The sequence below is a fragment of the Cetorhinus maximus genome, unplaced genomic scaffold (assembly GCF_964194155.1).
Source record: "Cetorhinus maximus unplaced genomic scaffold, sCetMax3.hap1.1 HAP1_SCAFFOLD_519, whole genome shotgun sequence".
Lineage (NCBI taxonomy): Eukaryota > Metazoa > Chordata > Chondrichthyes > Lamniformes > Cetorhinidae > Cetorhinus > Cetorhinus maximus.
The window spans coordinates 233,819-250,328 of NW_027596461.1; the positions used below are offsets into that span (position 1 = coordinate 233,819).

At 55.4% G+C, this 16,510-nt stretch overlaps 1 protein-coding gene across 1 annotated transcript; it reads left to right on the top strand.

Annotated features, from left to right (window-relative positions):
• The first annotated feature begins 330 nt into the window (after positions 1–330).
• Positions 331–15,627, top strand: LOC144673940 (serine/threonine-protein kinase pim-3-like). The gene is made up of 6 exons (XM_078535531.1): positions 331–420; positions 11,278–11,451; positions 12,551–12,601; positions 12,971–13,337; positions 14,152–14,328; positions 15,258–15,627. Exons 1-6 carry the CDS (start codon positions 331–333, stop codon positions 15,428–15,430), a joined length of 1,032 nt encoding a protein of 343 aa, XP_078391657.1. The 3' UTR covers positions 15,431–15,627.
• The last annotated feature ends 883 nt before the right edge of the window (positions 15,628–16,510 follow it).

The window sequence follows — 16,510 nt, forward strand, 5'->3', positions numbered from 1 at the left end:
AGTGGTATATTGTGTGTGTGTGTGTACACGTCTCTGCAAATAGGAACAGGAGGAGGCCATTCAGCCCCTCTCGATCCTGATACACAGGAACAGGATGAGGCCATTCAGCCCCTCTCGAGTCTGTTACACAGGAACAGGAGGGGGCCATTCAGCCCGTCTCTAGAGACTGTTACACAGGAACAGGAGAGGCCATTCAGACCCCCTCTCGGGCCTGTTACACAGGAACAGGAGGAGGCCATTCAGCCCCCCTCTCGAGCCTTTTAAACAGGAACAGGAGGAGGCCCATTCAGGCCCTTGAGCCTCGAAGGGCTGAATGGCCTCCTCCTGTGGATGGCCCAATATGAAACTGGGGCAAACGCTGCCACCTGCTGGTCAACAAAACCTCGACGACCTGACAGAGGCTCAACAGCAGTCGGGCAGGTTCGGTTTCAAAAGCTCATGTTGGGGGGTGGGCAGGTTGAACGGGGGTGGGGGAGGTGGGGTCGGAGCCTTTGAAGGCGGAGGCGTTGGTCCAATCACAGAATGGCACAGCTCAAGAGGAGGCCATTCAGCCCATCATGCATGTGCTGGCTCTTTGAAAGATCTGTCCAATTAGCCCAACACTCTTCCCCCCCACCCCGACCCCACCGGCTCTTTCCCGCCCCCCCCATAACCCTGCACGTTTTCCCCTTCCAGTATTTATCCAATTCCCCCCTTATCGAAGAGAGAGAGAGGGAGAGCCAAGGAAATACTGACCATAGCGAAAGAAAGACCTGCGTTTATATAGCGCCTTTCACCACCAGCAGACACCTCCAAGTGCCTCGCAACCAATGAAGCACCTTTGCAGGTGGGGTCACTCTTGTAGGGGAAAGGGATCACCATTTTGCGCAGAGGAAGATCCCACGAGCAGCCGATGTCAGGGGATCTTTTATGTCCACCTGAGAGGGTGGACTCAGGCCTCAGGTTTAATGTCTCATCCTGAAGGATGGAGAGAGAGAGAGAGAGACAGAGAGAGAGAGAGAGAGAGAGACACAGAGAGAGCGAGAGAGAGAGAGAGAGAGGGAGATAGAAAGAGAGGGACAGAGAGAGAGAGATATAGACAGAGAGAGAGAGAGAGAAATAGGTAGAGAGAGAGATAGACAGAGAGAGAGAGATAGAGTGAGAGAGATAGACAGAGAGAGAGACAGAGAGAGAGAGACAGAGAGAGAGCGAGAGAGAGAGAGGGAGATAGAAAGAGAGGGACAGAGAGAGAGAGATAGACAGAGAGAGAAAGAGAAATAGATAGAGAGAGAAAGATATAGACAGAGAGAGAGAGATAGACAGAGAGAGAGAGAGAGATAGAAAGAGAGAGAGATAGACAGAGACAGAGAGAGTTAGAGTTAGAGAGATAGACAGAGAGAGAGAGACAGAGACAGAGAGATGGAGAAAGAGATAGAGAGGGAGCGAGAAAGAGACAGAGAGTGACAGAGAGGGATAGAGAGAAAGGGAGAGAGAGACACAAAGAGAGAGAGAGAGAAAGAGAGAGACAGAGATAGAGAGAGAGACAGCGATAGAGAGAGAGACAGAGAGAGAGAAACAGAGACAGAGAGAGAGAGAACTTCAGGATTGCAGCGCAGTATCACCAGAACGCCCTGGGTGTGAGAGGGTTAAATTCCGATCAGGGGTCTCACAGGCCGAGCTTGTATTCCCTCGAGTATCGAAGATTAAGGGGGGTTCTGATCGAGGGGTTTAAGATGATGGGTTTGGAGGGGGTGGGAGAGCCCAGAATCAGGGGTCCGAACATCACAGTTGGAGCCAGGCGGTCAGGGGTGATGTCAGGAAGCACTTGATACAAAGTGGGGTGGAAATGGGAAACTCCCTCCCCCCGATAAGCCTGTCGAGGCTGAGACGGTGGGGAGGGGAATTGTAAATTTACACCCTGAGATTGGGAGATGTTTCTGGGTAAGGAGGGGATTGAGGATTACAGAACCCAGGGCAGCAGATGGAGTTAAGATGCTGATCAGCCCTGATCTGGTTGAATCGAGCAAGGCTCGAGGGGCAGAATGGCCTCCTCCTGTTCCTGTCTAACAGGCTTGAGAGGGGCTGAATGGCCTCCTCCTGTTCCTGTCTAACAGGCTTGAGAGGGGCTGAATGGCCTCCTCCTGTTCCTGTCTAACAGTATGAGAGGGGCTGAATGGCCTCCTCCTGTTCCTGTCTAAAAGTCCTGAGAGGGGCTGAATGGCCTCCCACAGTCCAAAGGTTCTCCCTCAGCACTGACCCTCCGACAGTGCGGAGCTTCCTCAATACTCACCCTCCAACAGTGATTTCCATGAGCAGCCGCAATCTCTCTCCATTCTCCCCTTAAGGACACTTGCGAGCTTTACAGAACTGGCACTTTTCTGGAGGGGGTGTTGGGTGGGGCATTGAGAGATTCCTTCCTCACTCCCATCCCCACCACCCACCCCCGCATCCTCATGCACACGGATAAGGGAAGAAGCCTGGATTTAAGGGGAAAGCAACGCACCGTCGTTCGATCGCATTGTGACGCACGCTGTGGGCAAATAGCTGAGGGGGAGTTGGTGAGGTTGGGGGATGGCACCGGAGAGCCGTTGGCCATGCCAGTGCCTTGGGGAGAGCGCCAGGGGAGGCCCGAGCTTGGGTGAGGTTCTGGGGAAATTCTGGAACCAGCTGTGTCCACCCTGGTCTGTAAATCCTCGTGTATTGTGCCCAGGCCCTAGAGGGTGCCGCTGAGATCATGTTCCTGGTTCAACGTGAAACCCTCTTGTGAATGGCGGCACGAGACTGTCTTTAAATCGCGGTGTCAGTTACTGAACCGACAGTCGTTACAGCATAGCAGGCCATTCGGCCCATCGAGCTGATGCCAGAGAAACTACCTGTGTATTTATGATGTTTTGTGTGTACTCAATAAAATTAAACATTGTTTCAGTCAGTGGTCTATTGTGTGTGTGTGTGTGTGTGTGTACACGTCTCTGCAAATAGGAACAGGAGGAGGCCATTCAGCCCCTCTCGAGCCTTTTACACAGGAACAGGAGGAGGCCATTCAGCCCCGCTGTCGAGACTGTTACACAGGAACAGGAGGAGGCCATTCAGCCCCGCTGTCGAGACTGTTATACAGGAACAGGAGGAGGCCATTCAGACCCCTCGAGCCTTTTAAACAGGAACGGGAAGAGGCCCATTCAGGCCCTTGAGCCTCGAAGGGCTGAATGGCCTCCTCCTGTGGATGGCCCAATATGAAACTGGGGCAAACGCTCCCACCTGCTGGTCAACAAAACCTCGACGACCTGACAGAGGCTCAACAGCAGTCGGGCAGGTTCGGTTTCAAAAGCTCATGCTGGGGGGTGTGCAGGTTGAACGGGGGTGGGGGACGGGTGGGGGGTGGGGGCGGAGCCTTTGAAGGCGGAGGCGTTGGTCCAATCACAGAATGACACAGCTCAAGAGGAGGCCATTCAGCCCATCATGCATGTGCTGGCTCTTTGAAAGATCTGTCCAATTAGCCCCACACTCTAACCCCCACCCCTGACCCCACCGGCTCTTTCCCCCCCATAACCCTGCACGTTTTTCCCCTTCCAGTATTTATCCAATTCCCCCCTTATCGAAGAGTAAGAGAGAGAGATGGAGACAAAGAAAGACTGACCGTAGCGAAAGAAAGACGTGCGCTCCCTCAGCACTGACCCTCCGACAGTGCGGCGCTCCCTCAGCACTGACCCTCCGACAGTGCGGCTCCCTCAGCACTGACCCTCCGACAGTGCCGCACTCCCTCAGCACTGACCCTCCGACAGTGCGGCTCCCTCAGCACTGACCCTCCGACAGTGCGGCGCTCCCTCAGCACTGACCTTCCGATAGTGCGGCGCTCCCTCAGTACTGACCCTCCGACAGTGCGGCTCCCTCAGCACTGACCCTCTGACAGTGCGGCTCCCTCAGCACTAATTCTCCGACAGTGCCGCACTCCCTCAGCACTGACCCTCCGACAGTGCTGCACTCCCTCAGCACTGATCTTCCGACAGTGCGGCGCTCCCTCAGTACTGACCCTCCGACATTGCGGCTCCCTCAGCACTGACCCGCCGACAGTGCTGCACTCCCTCAGCACTGACCCCCCGACAGCACAGCGCTCCCTCGGCACTGACACTACTACAGTGCGGCGCACCTACAGCGCTGACCCTACAACAATTCGGAGCTCCCTCACTACTGACCCTCCGACAGTGCGGCGCTCCCTCAGCAATGACCCGCCGACAGTCCGGCGTACATCAGCACTGACCCTCCGACAGTGCGGCGCACCCTCAGCACTGACCCTCCGACAGTGCGGCGCTCCCTCAGTACTGACCCTCCGACAGTGCGGCGCTCCCTCAGCACTGACCCTCCGACAGTGCGGCGCTCCCTCAGTACTGAAACTCGGACAGTGCGGCGCTCCCTCAGTCCTGACCCCCCGACAGTTTGGAGCTCCCTCAGCACTGTCCCTCCGAGATTGCGGCGCTCCCTCAATACTGACCCTCCGACATCGCGGCGCTCCCTCAGCACTGACCCTCCAACAGTACGGCGCTCCCTCTGTCCTGACACCTTGACAGTCTGGAGCTCCCCCAGCACTGACCCTCTGACAGTGCGTCATTCCCTCAGCACTGAACCTCCAACAGCGCGGCGCACCCTCGGCACTAACCCTCTGACAGTACAGCGCGCTCTCAGCACTGACCCTCCTACAGTGTGGAGCTCCCTCTGCACTTCACCCTCCGACAGCGCATCCCTCCCTGTTCTGACCATCCCACAGTACGGCGCTACCTCAGCACTGACCCTCCGACAGTGCGTCACCCCCTCAGCACTGACCATCCGACAGTGCGGCGCTACCTCAAAACTGACCCTCCGACAGCGCAACGCTCCCTCAGCGCTGACCCTCCGACAGTGCGGAGCTCCCTCAGCACTGACCCTCCGACAGTGCGGAGCTCCCTCAGCACTGACCCTCCAACAGTGATTTCCATGAGCAGCTGCAATCTCTCTCCATTCTCCCCTGAAGGACACTTGCGAGCTTTACAGACCTGGCACTTTTCTGGAGGGGGTGTTGGGTGGGGCATTGAGAGATTCCTTCCTCACTCCCATCCCCACCCCCCACCCCCGCATCCTCATGCACACGGATAATGGAAGAAGCCTGGATTTAAGGGGAAAGCAACGCACCGTCGTTCGATCGCATCGTGACGCATCTGTGGCCAAATAGCTGAGGGGGAGTTGGTGAGGTTGGGGGATGGCACCGGAGAGCCGTTGGCCATGCCAGTGCCTTGGGGAGAGCGCCAGGGGAGGCCCTGAGCTTGGGTGAGGTTCTGGGGAAATTCTGGAACCAGCTGTGTCGACCCTGGTCTGTAAATCCTCGTGTATTGTGCCCAGGCCCTAGAGGGTGCCGCTGAGATCATGTTCCTGGTTCAACGTGAAACCCTCTTGTGAATGGCGGCACGAGACTGTCTTTAAATCGCGGTGTCAGTTAGCGAACCTACTGTCGTTACAGCATAGCAGGCCATTCGGCCCATCGAGCTGATGCCAGAGAAACTACCTGCGTATTTATGATGTTTTGTGTGGACTCAATAAAATTAAACATTGTTTCAGTCAGTGGTATATTGTGTGTGTGTGTGTGTGTGTGTGTACACGTCTCTGCAAATAGGAAGAGGAGGAGGCCATTCAGCCCCTCTCGAGCCTTTTACACAGGAACAGGAGGAGGCTCATTCAACTCCTCTCAAGCATGTTATACAGGAACAGGAGGAGGCCATTCAGCCCCACTCTAGAGACTGTTACACAGGAACAGGAGGAGGCCATTCAGACCCCTCGAGCCTTTTAAACAGAAACAGGGAGAGGCCCATTCAGGCCCTTGAGCCTCGAAGGGCTGAATGGCCTCCTCCTGTGGACGGCCCAATATGAAACTGGGGCAAACGCTCCCACCTGCTGGTCAACAAAACCTCGACGACCTGACAGGGGCTCAACAGCAGTCGGGCAGGTTCGGTTTCAAAAGCTCATGTTGGGGTGTGGGCAGGTTGAACGGGGGTGGGGGAGGTGGGGTCGGAGCCTGTGAAGGCGGAGGCGTTGGTCCAATCACAGAATGACACAGCTCAAGAGGAGGCCATTCAGCCCATCATGCATGTGCTGGCTCTTTGAAAGATCTGTCCAATTAGCCCCACACTCTAACCCCCACCCCCGACCCGACCGGCTCTTTCCCCCCCATAACCCTGCACGTTTTTCCCCTTCCAGTATTTATCCAATTCCCCCCTTATCGAAGAGAAGGAGAGAGAGAGAGAGAGAGAGAGGGAGACAAGGAAAGACTGACCATAGCGAAAGAAAGACGTGCGCTCCCTCAGCACTGACCCTCCGACAGTGCGGCGCTCCCTCAGCACTGACCCTCCGACAGTGCGGCGCTCCCTCAGCACTGACCCTCCGACAGTGCGGCGCTCCCTCAGCACTGACCCTCCGACAGTGCGGCTCCCTCAGCACTGACCCTCCGACAGTGCGGCTCCCTCAGCACAGACCTTCCGACAGTGCGGCGCTCCCTCAGCACTGACCTTCCGACAGTGCGGCGCTCCCTCAGTACTGACCCTCCAACAGTGCGGCGCACCCACAGCGCTGACCCGACAACAATTCGGAGCTTCATCACTACTGACCCTTCGACAGTGCGGCGTTCCATCTGTACTGATGCTCCAATAGCGTGGCGCTCCCTCAGCAATGACCCTCCGACAGTCCGGCTCTCCCTCAACACTGACCCTCCGACAGTGCGACGCACCCTCAGCACTGACCCTCCAACAGCTCGGCGCTCCCTCAGGACTGAACCTCTGACAGTGTGGCTCGCTCAGCACTGACCTTCCGACAGTGCGGCGCTATCTAAGCACTGACCCTCCAAAAATATGGGGCTCGCCCAGTACTGACCCTCCGACAGTGCGGCGCTCCTTCAGTCCTGACCCCCTGACAGTTTGGAGCTCCCTCAGCACTGTCCCTCCGAGATTGCGGCGCTCCCTCAATACTGACCCCCCAACAGTTCGGAGCTCCCTCAGCACTGACACTCAGACAGCGCGGCGCTCCCTCAGCACTGACCATCCGACATCGCGGCGCTCCCTCAGCACTGACCCTCCAAAAGTAGGGCGCTCCCTCAGTCCTGAACCTTGACAGTCTGGAGCTCCCCCAGCACTGACCCTCTGACAGTGCGTCACTCCCTCAGCACTCACCCTCCAACAGCACGGCGCACCCTCGGCACTAACCCTCTGACACTACAGCGCGCTCTCAGCACTGACCCTCCTACAGTGTGGAGCTCCCTCAGCACTAAAACTCCAACAGTGCGGCGCTCCCTCAGCACCGACCCTCCGACAGCGCGGCGCTCCCTCAGCACTGACCCTCCGACAGTGCGGAGCTCCATCAGCACTGACCCTCCGACAGTGCGGAGCTCCCTCAGCACTGACCCTCCGACAGTGATTTCCATGAGCAGCCGCAATCTCTCTCCATTCTCCCCTTAAGGACACTTCCGAGCTTTACAGACCTGGCACTTTTCTGGAGAGGGTGTTGGGTGGGGCATTGAGAGATTCCTTCCTCACTCCCATCCCCACCCCCGCATCCTCATGCACACGGATAAGGGAAGAAGCCTGGATTTAAGGGGAAAGCAACGCACCAGTCGTTCGATCGCATTGTGATGCACGCTGTGGGCAAATAGCTGAGGGGGAGTTGGTGAGGTTGGGGATGGCACCGGAGAGCCGTTGGCCATGCCAGTGCCTTGAGGAGAGCGCCAGGGGAGGCCCGAGCTTGGGTGAGGTTTTGGGGAAATGCTGGAACCAGCTGTGTCCACCCTGGTCTGGAAACCCTCGTGTATTGTGCCTAGGCCCTAGAGGGTGCCGCTGAGATCATGTTCCTGGTTCAACGTGAAACCCTTTTGTGAATGGCAGCACGAGACTGTCTTTAAATCGCGGTGTCAGTTAGTGAACCGACAGTCCTTACAGCATAGCAGGCCATTCGGCCCATCGAGCTGATGCCAGAGAAACTACCTGCGTATTTATGATGTTTTGTGTGGACTCAATAAAATTAAACGTTGTTTCAGTCAGTGGTATATTGTGTGTGTGTGTGTGTACACGTCTCTGCAAACAGGAACAGGAGGAGGCCATTCAGCCCCTCTCAAGCCTTTTACACAGGAACAGGAGGAGGCCATTCATCCCCCGCCTCGAGCCTGTTATACAGGAACAGGAGGAGGCCATTCAGCCCCCGCCTCGAGCCTGTTACACAGGAACAGGAGGAGGCCATTCATCCCCCGCCTCGAGCCTTTTACACAGGAACAGGAGGAGGCCATTCATCCCCCGCCTCGAGCCTGTTACACAGGAACAGGAGGAGGCCAATCAGCCCCCCTCTCGAGAATGTTACACAGGAGCTGGAGGAGGCCGATTCATCCCCCGCCTTGAGCTTGTTACACAGGAACAGTAGGAGGACATTCAGCCCCTCTCTCGTGCCTGTTACACAGGAACAGTAGGAGGCCATTCAGCCCCCGTTCTCGAGCCTGTTACACAGGAACAGTAGGAGGCCATTCAGCCCCTCTCTCGAGCCTGTTACACAGGAACATTAGGAGGCCATTCAGCCCCTCTCAAGACTGTTATACAGGAACAGGTCAGTCAGCCCCTCTCGAGCCTGTTACACAGGAACAGGGAGAGGCCATTCAGCCACTCTCGAGCCTGTTACACAGGAACAGGCAGAGGCCATTCAGCCCCTCTCGAGCCTGTTACACAGGAACAGGGGAAAGCAATAAGCCCCCCAAGCATGTTATACAGGAACAGGAGGAGGCCATTCAGGCCCTCTCGAGCCTGTTACACAGGAACAGGGGAAAGCAATAAGCCCCCCAAGCATGTTATACGTGAAAAGGAGGAGGCCATTCAGGCCCTCTCAAGCCTGTTACACAGGAACAAGTCAGTCAGCCCCTACAGAGAGATTCAGAGAGTCAGAGAGAGCCACCAAAAGAGAGATAGAGGGAGAGACAGAGAGAGAGACAGAGAAAGACAGAGAGAGGAGAGGAACACAGAGACAGAGAGAGATAGAGACAGAGAGAGAGAGACTCAGAGAGAGAGAGAGACAGAGAAAGACAGAAAGAGAGTGCGGCGCTCCATAAGACATAGGAGCAGAAATTAGGCCATTCGGCCCATCGAGTCTGCTCCGCCATTCAATCATGGCTGATCAGTTTCTCAACCCCATTCTCCCGCCTTCTCCCCATAACCTTTGATCCCCTTACCAATCAGGAACCTATCTATCTCGGTCTTAAATACACTCAATGACCTGGCCTCCACAGCCTTCTGTGGCAATGAATTCCAGAGATTCACCCACTCTCTCTGGCTAAAGAAGTTTCTCCTCATCTCTGTTCTAAGAGGTCTTTACTCTGTCTGAGGTAAAACAATGGATGGAACAGAACCTTATCTACCGACTGGGCACTTTACAGCTTCCCAGACTGAATATTGAGTTCAACCACTTTCGATCAGGAACTCTCTCCTCTATCCCCACCCCCTGTTTCCCCCAAACATTTCTATATATTTTTCTTTTCCCACCTATTGCCATTATTGTTTGGAATGTGTTTCCATCCATTGGGCTATCTGTACCTTGCATGTCTTGCTTTCTACCCTTAATGTCCCCATTAGCACATTTCTTCCCTGATATCACCACCATCAACACCTCTTTATCCTTTGGCCCGTGACATTTTTTGGTTCCCTCCACCTATCACTGGCCCTCTATCCATCTCTACCTGTCCAACCCCCTCCCCCTTAAACCAGTTTATATATTTCACTCCCTGTTCTATTTTCCCTTAGTTCTGGTCAAGAGACAGAGACACTGGACACGTGAATTGTGCTTCTCTCCCCAGGAAGGGCAAAATTCTTCCTTAAAGAAACAATTATTTTGGAAGCGATTACGAGACTATCTTTCTCTGTCCCAGAGGAATCTTTAACAGCAGCGACACCGTCCCCCCGCAGAGCCAATGCTGTCTACCAAGTTGGGGACTGAGTGCAGCCAGACACCGGCCGAGGGATCGCTCCCAGGTAGGAAGTTGTTTTTTACATCATGAGTTCCCCGAGTGTTCGCGCAGGGTCTTTTCCCCCATCTCCCACCCCCCAGAAGTTGGTGTTCGGGGGAGAGAAGGGGGAGTGAGCAGGAGTTCTCCAGAGCCAGTGGGATGCAGAGACAGAAACTGAGAGAGAGAGAGAGAGAGAGACAGGGACAGAGATGGTCTGGGGCGGAGGGGGCCAGAGACGGATGGAGAGGGAGAGGGAGGTTCGGTTCGGTGATCCCATTAATTGATGATTGATTGGGTCGGAGAGGGAGAGAAAGGATGAGAGAGAAACAGGGAGAGAGAAACAGAGAGAGACAGAGATAGAGAGAGACAGAGAGACGGAGATAGACAGAGACGGAGATAGACAGAGACGGAGAGAGAAAGAGAGAGATAGAAAGACAGAGAGAGAGAGAGAAAGAGAGAGAGAGAAAGAGAGAGACAGAGACAGAAAGAGAAACAGAGAGACGGAGATAGTCAGAGACGGAGATAGAGAGAGAGACGTAGAGAGAAAGAAAGAGAGAGAGAGAAAGAAAGACAGAGAGAGAGAGAAAGAGAGAGAGAGAAAGAGAGAGACAGAGACAGAAAGAGAAACAGAGAGACAGAGATAGACAGAGACGGAGATAGACAGAGACGGAGATAGACAGAGACGGAGAGAGAAAGAGGGACGGAGAGAAAGAAAGACAGAGAGAGAGAAAGAAAGACAGAGAGAGAGACAGAGAAAGAAAGAGAGAAAGACAGAGAGAGAATGAGACACAGAAAGACAGAGATAGAGAGAATGAGACAGAGAGAGAGACAGACAGAGGGAGAGTGAGAGTGAAAAAGACAGAGAATGAAAGAAAGAGAGAGACACAGAGACAGAGAGAGAGAAAGGAAGAGAGAGGAGGGAAGAGAGAGAAAGGAAGAGAGAGAAAGGAAGAGAGAGGAGGGAAGAGAGAGAAAGGAAGAGAGAGAAAGAGTCAGCGAGAGAGAGAGATAGAAAGAAAGAGACAGAAAGAAAGAGAGAGAGAGAGAGAGCTAGAGAAACAGAACGAGAGAGAGCGAGACAGCAGTGAGACACAGAAAGTGAGACACAGACACACAAAAAAGCTGTTAGAGAGAGACGGAGAGAGAAGGGGTGACAGAATCACATGTGAGTGAGCGAGAGAGGCAATGGGCAAACTCATTAATTCTCGCTGGAGTTTCGTGGGCTGGGAAGGGTCGGGAGCCTTTGTTACTAAGAACAATTTCAGTCTGATGTGATGTTTGATTGTCTGTCATAACTTTGTTAAACTGAGGCTGGGATCATTGGATGGAGTGTAATTCTCTCTCTCTCTCTCTCTCTCTCTGTCTCACCTCCTGCAGTGAAGAAGAGAGAAAGCTTCAAGAAACTGTACAGTGTGGGCAAGAAACTGGGCAGCGGCGGCTTCGGAACAGTTTTCTCGGCTGTGAGGATCTTCGATGGAGCTCCGGTGAGAGAGGAGGGGGGAAAGGAGGGTATTAATGTAATAAGCACATCGATATATAGACACACACACACTCAGACACACACAGAGACACACTCAGACACACACACACTCAGACACACAGAGACACACTCAGACACACACAGAGACACACTCAGACACACACACACACCCAGACACACACACACACTCAGACACACACACACCCACAGACACACGCACTCAGACACACACAGAGACACACTCAGACACACACTCAGACACACACACACACCCAGACACACACACACACTCAGACACACACACACACACGTCCCCAGACACACACAAAGACACAAACACACACAGACCCCCAGACACACAGTCAGACACACACACACACACATCCAGACACAGAGAGACGCACTCAGACACACACACACACTCAGACACACACATGCACTCACACACACGCCCCCAGACACACACAGAGTTACACTCACACACACACTCAGACACACACACACACATTCAGACACAAACACACGCACACACACTCAGACACACAGAGAGACACGCACACACTCAGACACACACACACACACGCTCCCAGACACACAGACACACACACACACGCCCCCAGACACACACACTCAGACACACACACACTCAGACGCAAAAACATTCACACAGACACACAGACACAAAAACATTCACACAGACACTCACTCACACAAACATGCACATAGACACACTCACTCACACACACAGAGATCCTCACAGTCATGTACAGGCAAACACGCACACACACAAACACACACTCAGACACACCCACAGGCATACACAGAGACACACTGCCATCTAGAAGCTTCCGTTTTTAGTGCAATAAATTGTAAAACGCGAGCACAACATTACAACATTCCGGGGGTCGCGGGGGGAGTGAAGAGCCAAAATAATTGCCAGGGATCAATGTTTACACCTGCAGGTGTTGCTGATGTTTCTATAGGGGGGAGGGAGACAAGGTGTGTGTTAACTCAGTATGAAACTTCACTTAAAATATATCAACATGGATGTAGTGTTTAAAGTCAGCTCATTTGAATGAATTGGGATCCTGTTTCTGTGCCAGGTGGCGGTTAAACACGTGCCCAGGAAGAAAGTGGTGGATTGGGGTCGTCTGGTGAGTTTAAAATGATTTCAATAAGACTTGTGAACCTGTCTCTGTCTAAGTGTGTGCGAGTGTGCATCTGAGTGTGTGCAACGTGTGCGTCTGAGTGTGCGCGAGTGTGACTGAGTCTAAGAATGTTTGAGTGTGTGTGTGTGTCTGAGTGTGTGTGTGAGTAACTCTGAATGTGAGTGTGTGTGTGAGTGTGTCTGAGTGTGCGTATCCCCCCCAAACAAGCCTCTTCCCACCCCCTACCCACCCCCAACGCCATCTCCCCCCCAAACCAGACTCTTTCCATCCTCAACTCCAGCTATTTCTCTTTGCGAACGTGTTCCCTGCTGCCCATGTTCTGAATCCTGCCATCCTTGTGCCCTCTGCTTGCAGAATCACCGCCCCGTGCCCATGGAGATCATCATGATGCGGAAGGTGTCTTTGCCGGAGCACCGAGGCGTGATTCGCCTGCTGGACTGGTTCTCCAGGCCGGCCGGCTTCCTGCTGGTGATGGAGCGCCCGCCCAGCGCCAAGGACCTCTTCGACCTCATCACCGAGCAGGGCCCACTGGGCGAGGATCGCGCCCGCTCCTTCTTCCGCCAGGCGGTGGAGGCAGTGCAGCACTGCCATGCCTGTGGGGTCACGCACCGGGACATCAAGGACGAGAACCTCCTGGTCGACCTGCACACTGACGAGCTCAAGCTCATCGACTTCGGCTCGGCAGCCCTGCTGCGCGACACCGCCTACACCGATGTCAGTGGTGAGTACCCCTGCCCGGACACTCCCTGGGGGCATCCCAGAAGCAGCTGGGGGCACAGCGGCTCCTCCTTTCGCTCTCTGACACCTGGGATCCCAGACATGTTGCACAGACGCCAATTCCCTCCCACAGTATGGCACAGCACAGACCCTCTGACAGTGCGGCGCTCCCTCAGCACTGAACCTCCGACAATGCGGAGCTCCCTCAGCACTGACCCTCCGACAGTACGGAGCTCCCTCAGCACTGAACCTCCGACAGTGCGGCGCTCCCTCGGCACCGACCGTCCGACAGTGCGGCACTCCCTCAGCACTGACCCTCCAACAGTGCGGCACTCCCTCAGCACTGACCCTCCGACAGTGCGGAGCTCCCTCAGCACTGACCCTCCGACAGTGCGGCTCAGCACTGATCCTCCGACAGTGCGGCTCAGCACTGACCCTCCGACAGCGCGATGCTCCCTCAGCACTGACCCTCCGACAGTGCGGCACTCCCTATGCACTGACCCTCCAACAGTGCAGCGCTACCTCAGCACTGAACCTCCGACAGTGCGGCGCTCCCTCAGCACTGACCCTCCGACAGTGCGTCGCTCCCTCAGCACTGACCCTCCGACAGTGCGCCGCTCCCTCGGCACTGACCCTCCGACAGGGGGATAGGGCAGGGGGGGCGAGGGTCAGGCGTGGGTATTTTGGGGGCATCAGGGCATTAAAACCCCAAAGCAATGCTGGGTGGGGTAAATAGTCTCACAGTGAATGTTGTCTGGTTTTAATCTTGTCTCTCTCTCTCTCTCCTATTTCCATCTCTTTCTGATGTAAATGCTCAGGCACCAGAGTGTACAGCCCGCCAGAGTACATCAGTGAAAGGCGCTACCATGCCCGCTCCGCTACTGTCTGGTCCCTCGGGGTCTTGCTCTACGTCATGGTCTGTGGTGACATCCCCTTCGAGCGAGACGTGGAGATCCTGGCTGGCGAGATCCAGCTGCCCTCCGGCATCTCCAAGGGTAAGTGGCACAGGGGGTGGAGAGAGGGGATTTTAGTTTTAAAGCATCCTTCACTGTCTCTCCTTTCCATAAGATCTCAAGAAATGGGGGCAGGAGGAGGCCATTCAGCCCCTCAAACCTGCTCCCCCATTCAATACGATTGCGTATGATCCCATTGTTCCTCAACTACACTTTCCTGTCCGTCCCCCTCATAACCCTCGACTCCCTCGTCGATCAAAAATCTGTCTCACTTGGCCTTGAATATATTCAGTGACCCGGCCCCCACTGCTCTCTTGGGGGGGGAGAGCATTCCACAGACTGACCACCCTCTGAGAGAAGAAATTCCTCCTCATCTCCGTCTTCAATGGGAGATCCCTCATTCTGAAACTGTGCCCCCTCCCCTCGTTCTAGATTCCCCTCCACGAGGGGCGGGTAACATCCCCTCAGCATCCACCCTGTCAAACCCCCTCCCCTCAGAATCTGATATGTTTCAATAAGATCACCTCTCATTCTTCTAAACTCCAATGGGTAGAGGCCCAACCTGCTCAACCTTTCCTCATCAGACAAACCCCCTTCGTCCCAGGAATCGGCCGAGTGAACCTTCTCTGAACGGCTTCCCATGCGAGTCTGTCCCTCCTGAAGTGAGGGGACCAGAACTGTCCACAGTGACCCAGGAGCGGCCTCACCAACGCCCTGTCCAGTTGTAGCAAGACTTCCCCACTTTTATACTCCATCCCCCCCCTCGCAATAAAGGACAACTTTCCATTTGTCTTCCTCATCACTCGCTGCATCTGCATACCAACTTTTTGAGATTCATGTCCCAGGACACCCAGATCCCTCTGCACCGCCGCCTTCTCCAGTCTCTCTCTCTCTTTCTCACATTCATTTCTTCCCAGCGATGCAATTTTTAATGGACCATCTTGTGCTTCCTTCCCCCCTTCCCCCTGCAGAGTGCGAGGAGCTGATACGATGGTGCCTCTCCATGCAACCCTCCAAACGCCCCACCCTCCACCAGATATTGTACCACCCGTGGGTGCAGCGGGACATCACCAGACCGAAAGCCGTGGGCCTCTGGAGCCCGGGGGGAGACTCCGACTGTAGCGCCAGCCAGGAGAGACTGTAGGGAGCAGACAGACCGGGCATGGACACACTCTGTTGCTGGTCACCGTATGGAAGGAGGAGGAACTTTCAGGACTGATGGGGACCTCGCCTGATCGCTCTGTCAGCAGTGGCTGGCTGGTCAGTGAACATTGGCCCCAGGGCCGGAGAGAACTCGAACTGCACACCCCTTGTTCATCTCCCTTGTTCATCCTGAAAGACGCCTCCGACAGTGCGGCGCTCCCACAGCACTGACCCTCCAACAGTGCGGCCCTCCCTCAGCACTGACCCTCCAACAGCGCGGCTCTCCCTCAGCACTGACCCTCCAACAGTGCGGCGCTCCCTCAGCACTGACCCTCCAACAGTGCGGCACTCCCTCAGCACTGTCCCTCCAACAGTTCGGCACTCCCTCAGCACTGACCCTCTGACGGTGTGGCGCTCCCTCAGCACTGACCCTCCAACAGTGCAGCACTCCCTCAGCACTGACCCACTGACAGCGCGACGCTCTCTCAGCAACAACCCTCCAACAGTGCAGCACTCCCTCAGCACTGACCCTCCAACAGTTCGGCACTCGCTCAGCACTGACCATCCGACAGTGCGGCGCTCCCTAAGCACTGAGCCTCCAACAGCGTGGCGCTCCCTCAGCCCTGACCCTCTCGAATGTGCAGCGATCCCTCAGCACTGACCCTCCGACCGTGCGTCGTTCCCACAGAACTGACCCTCCAACAATGCAGCACCGACCCTCCAACAGCGTGGCGCTCCCTCTGCACTGCAGCTGCGACAGTGCAGCGCTCCCTCAGCACTGACCCTCCAACAGTGCGGCGCTCCCTCAGTACTGACTCTCCGACAGTGCGGCGCTCCCTCAGCACTGACCCTCCGACGGTGCAGCACTCCCTCAGCACTGACCCCCTGACAGCGCGACGCTCTCTCAGCAACAACCCTCCAACAGTGCGGCGCTCCCTCAGCACTGACCCTCCGACAGTGCGGCTCTCCCTCAGCACTGACCCTCCAACAGTTCGGCACTCCCTCAGCACTGACCCTCTGACGGTGCGGCGCTCCCTCAGCACTGACCCTCCAACAGTGCAGCACTCCCTCAGCACTGACC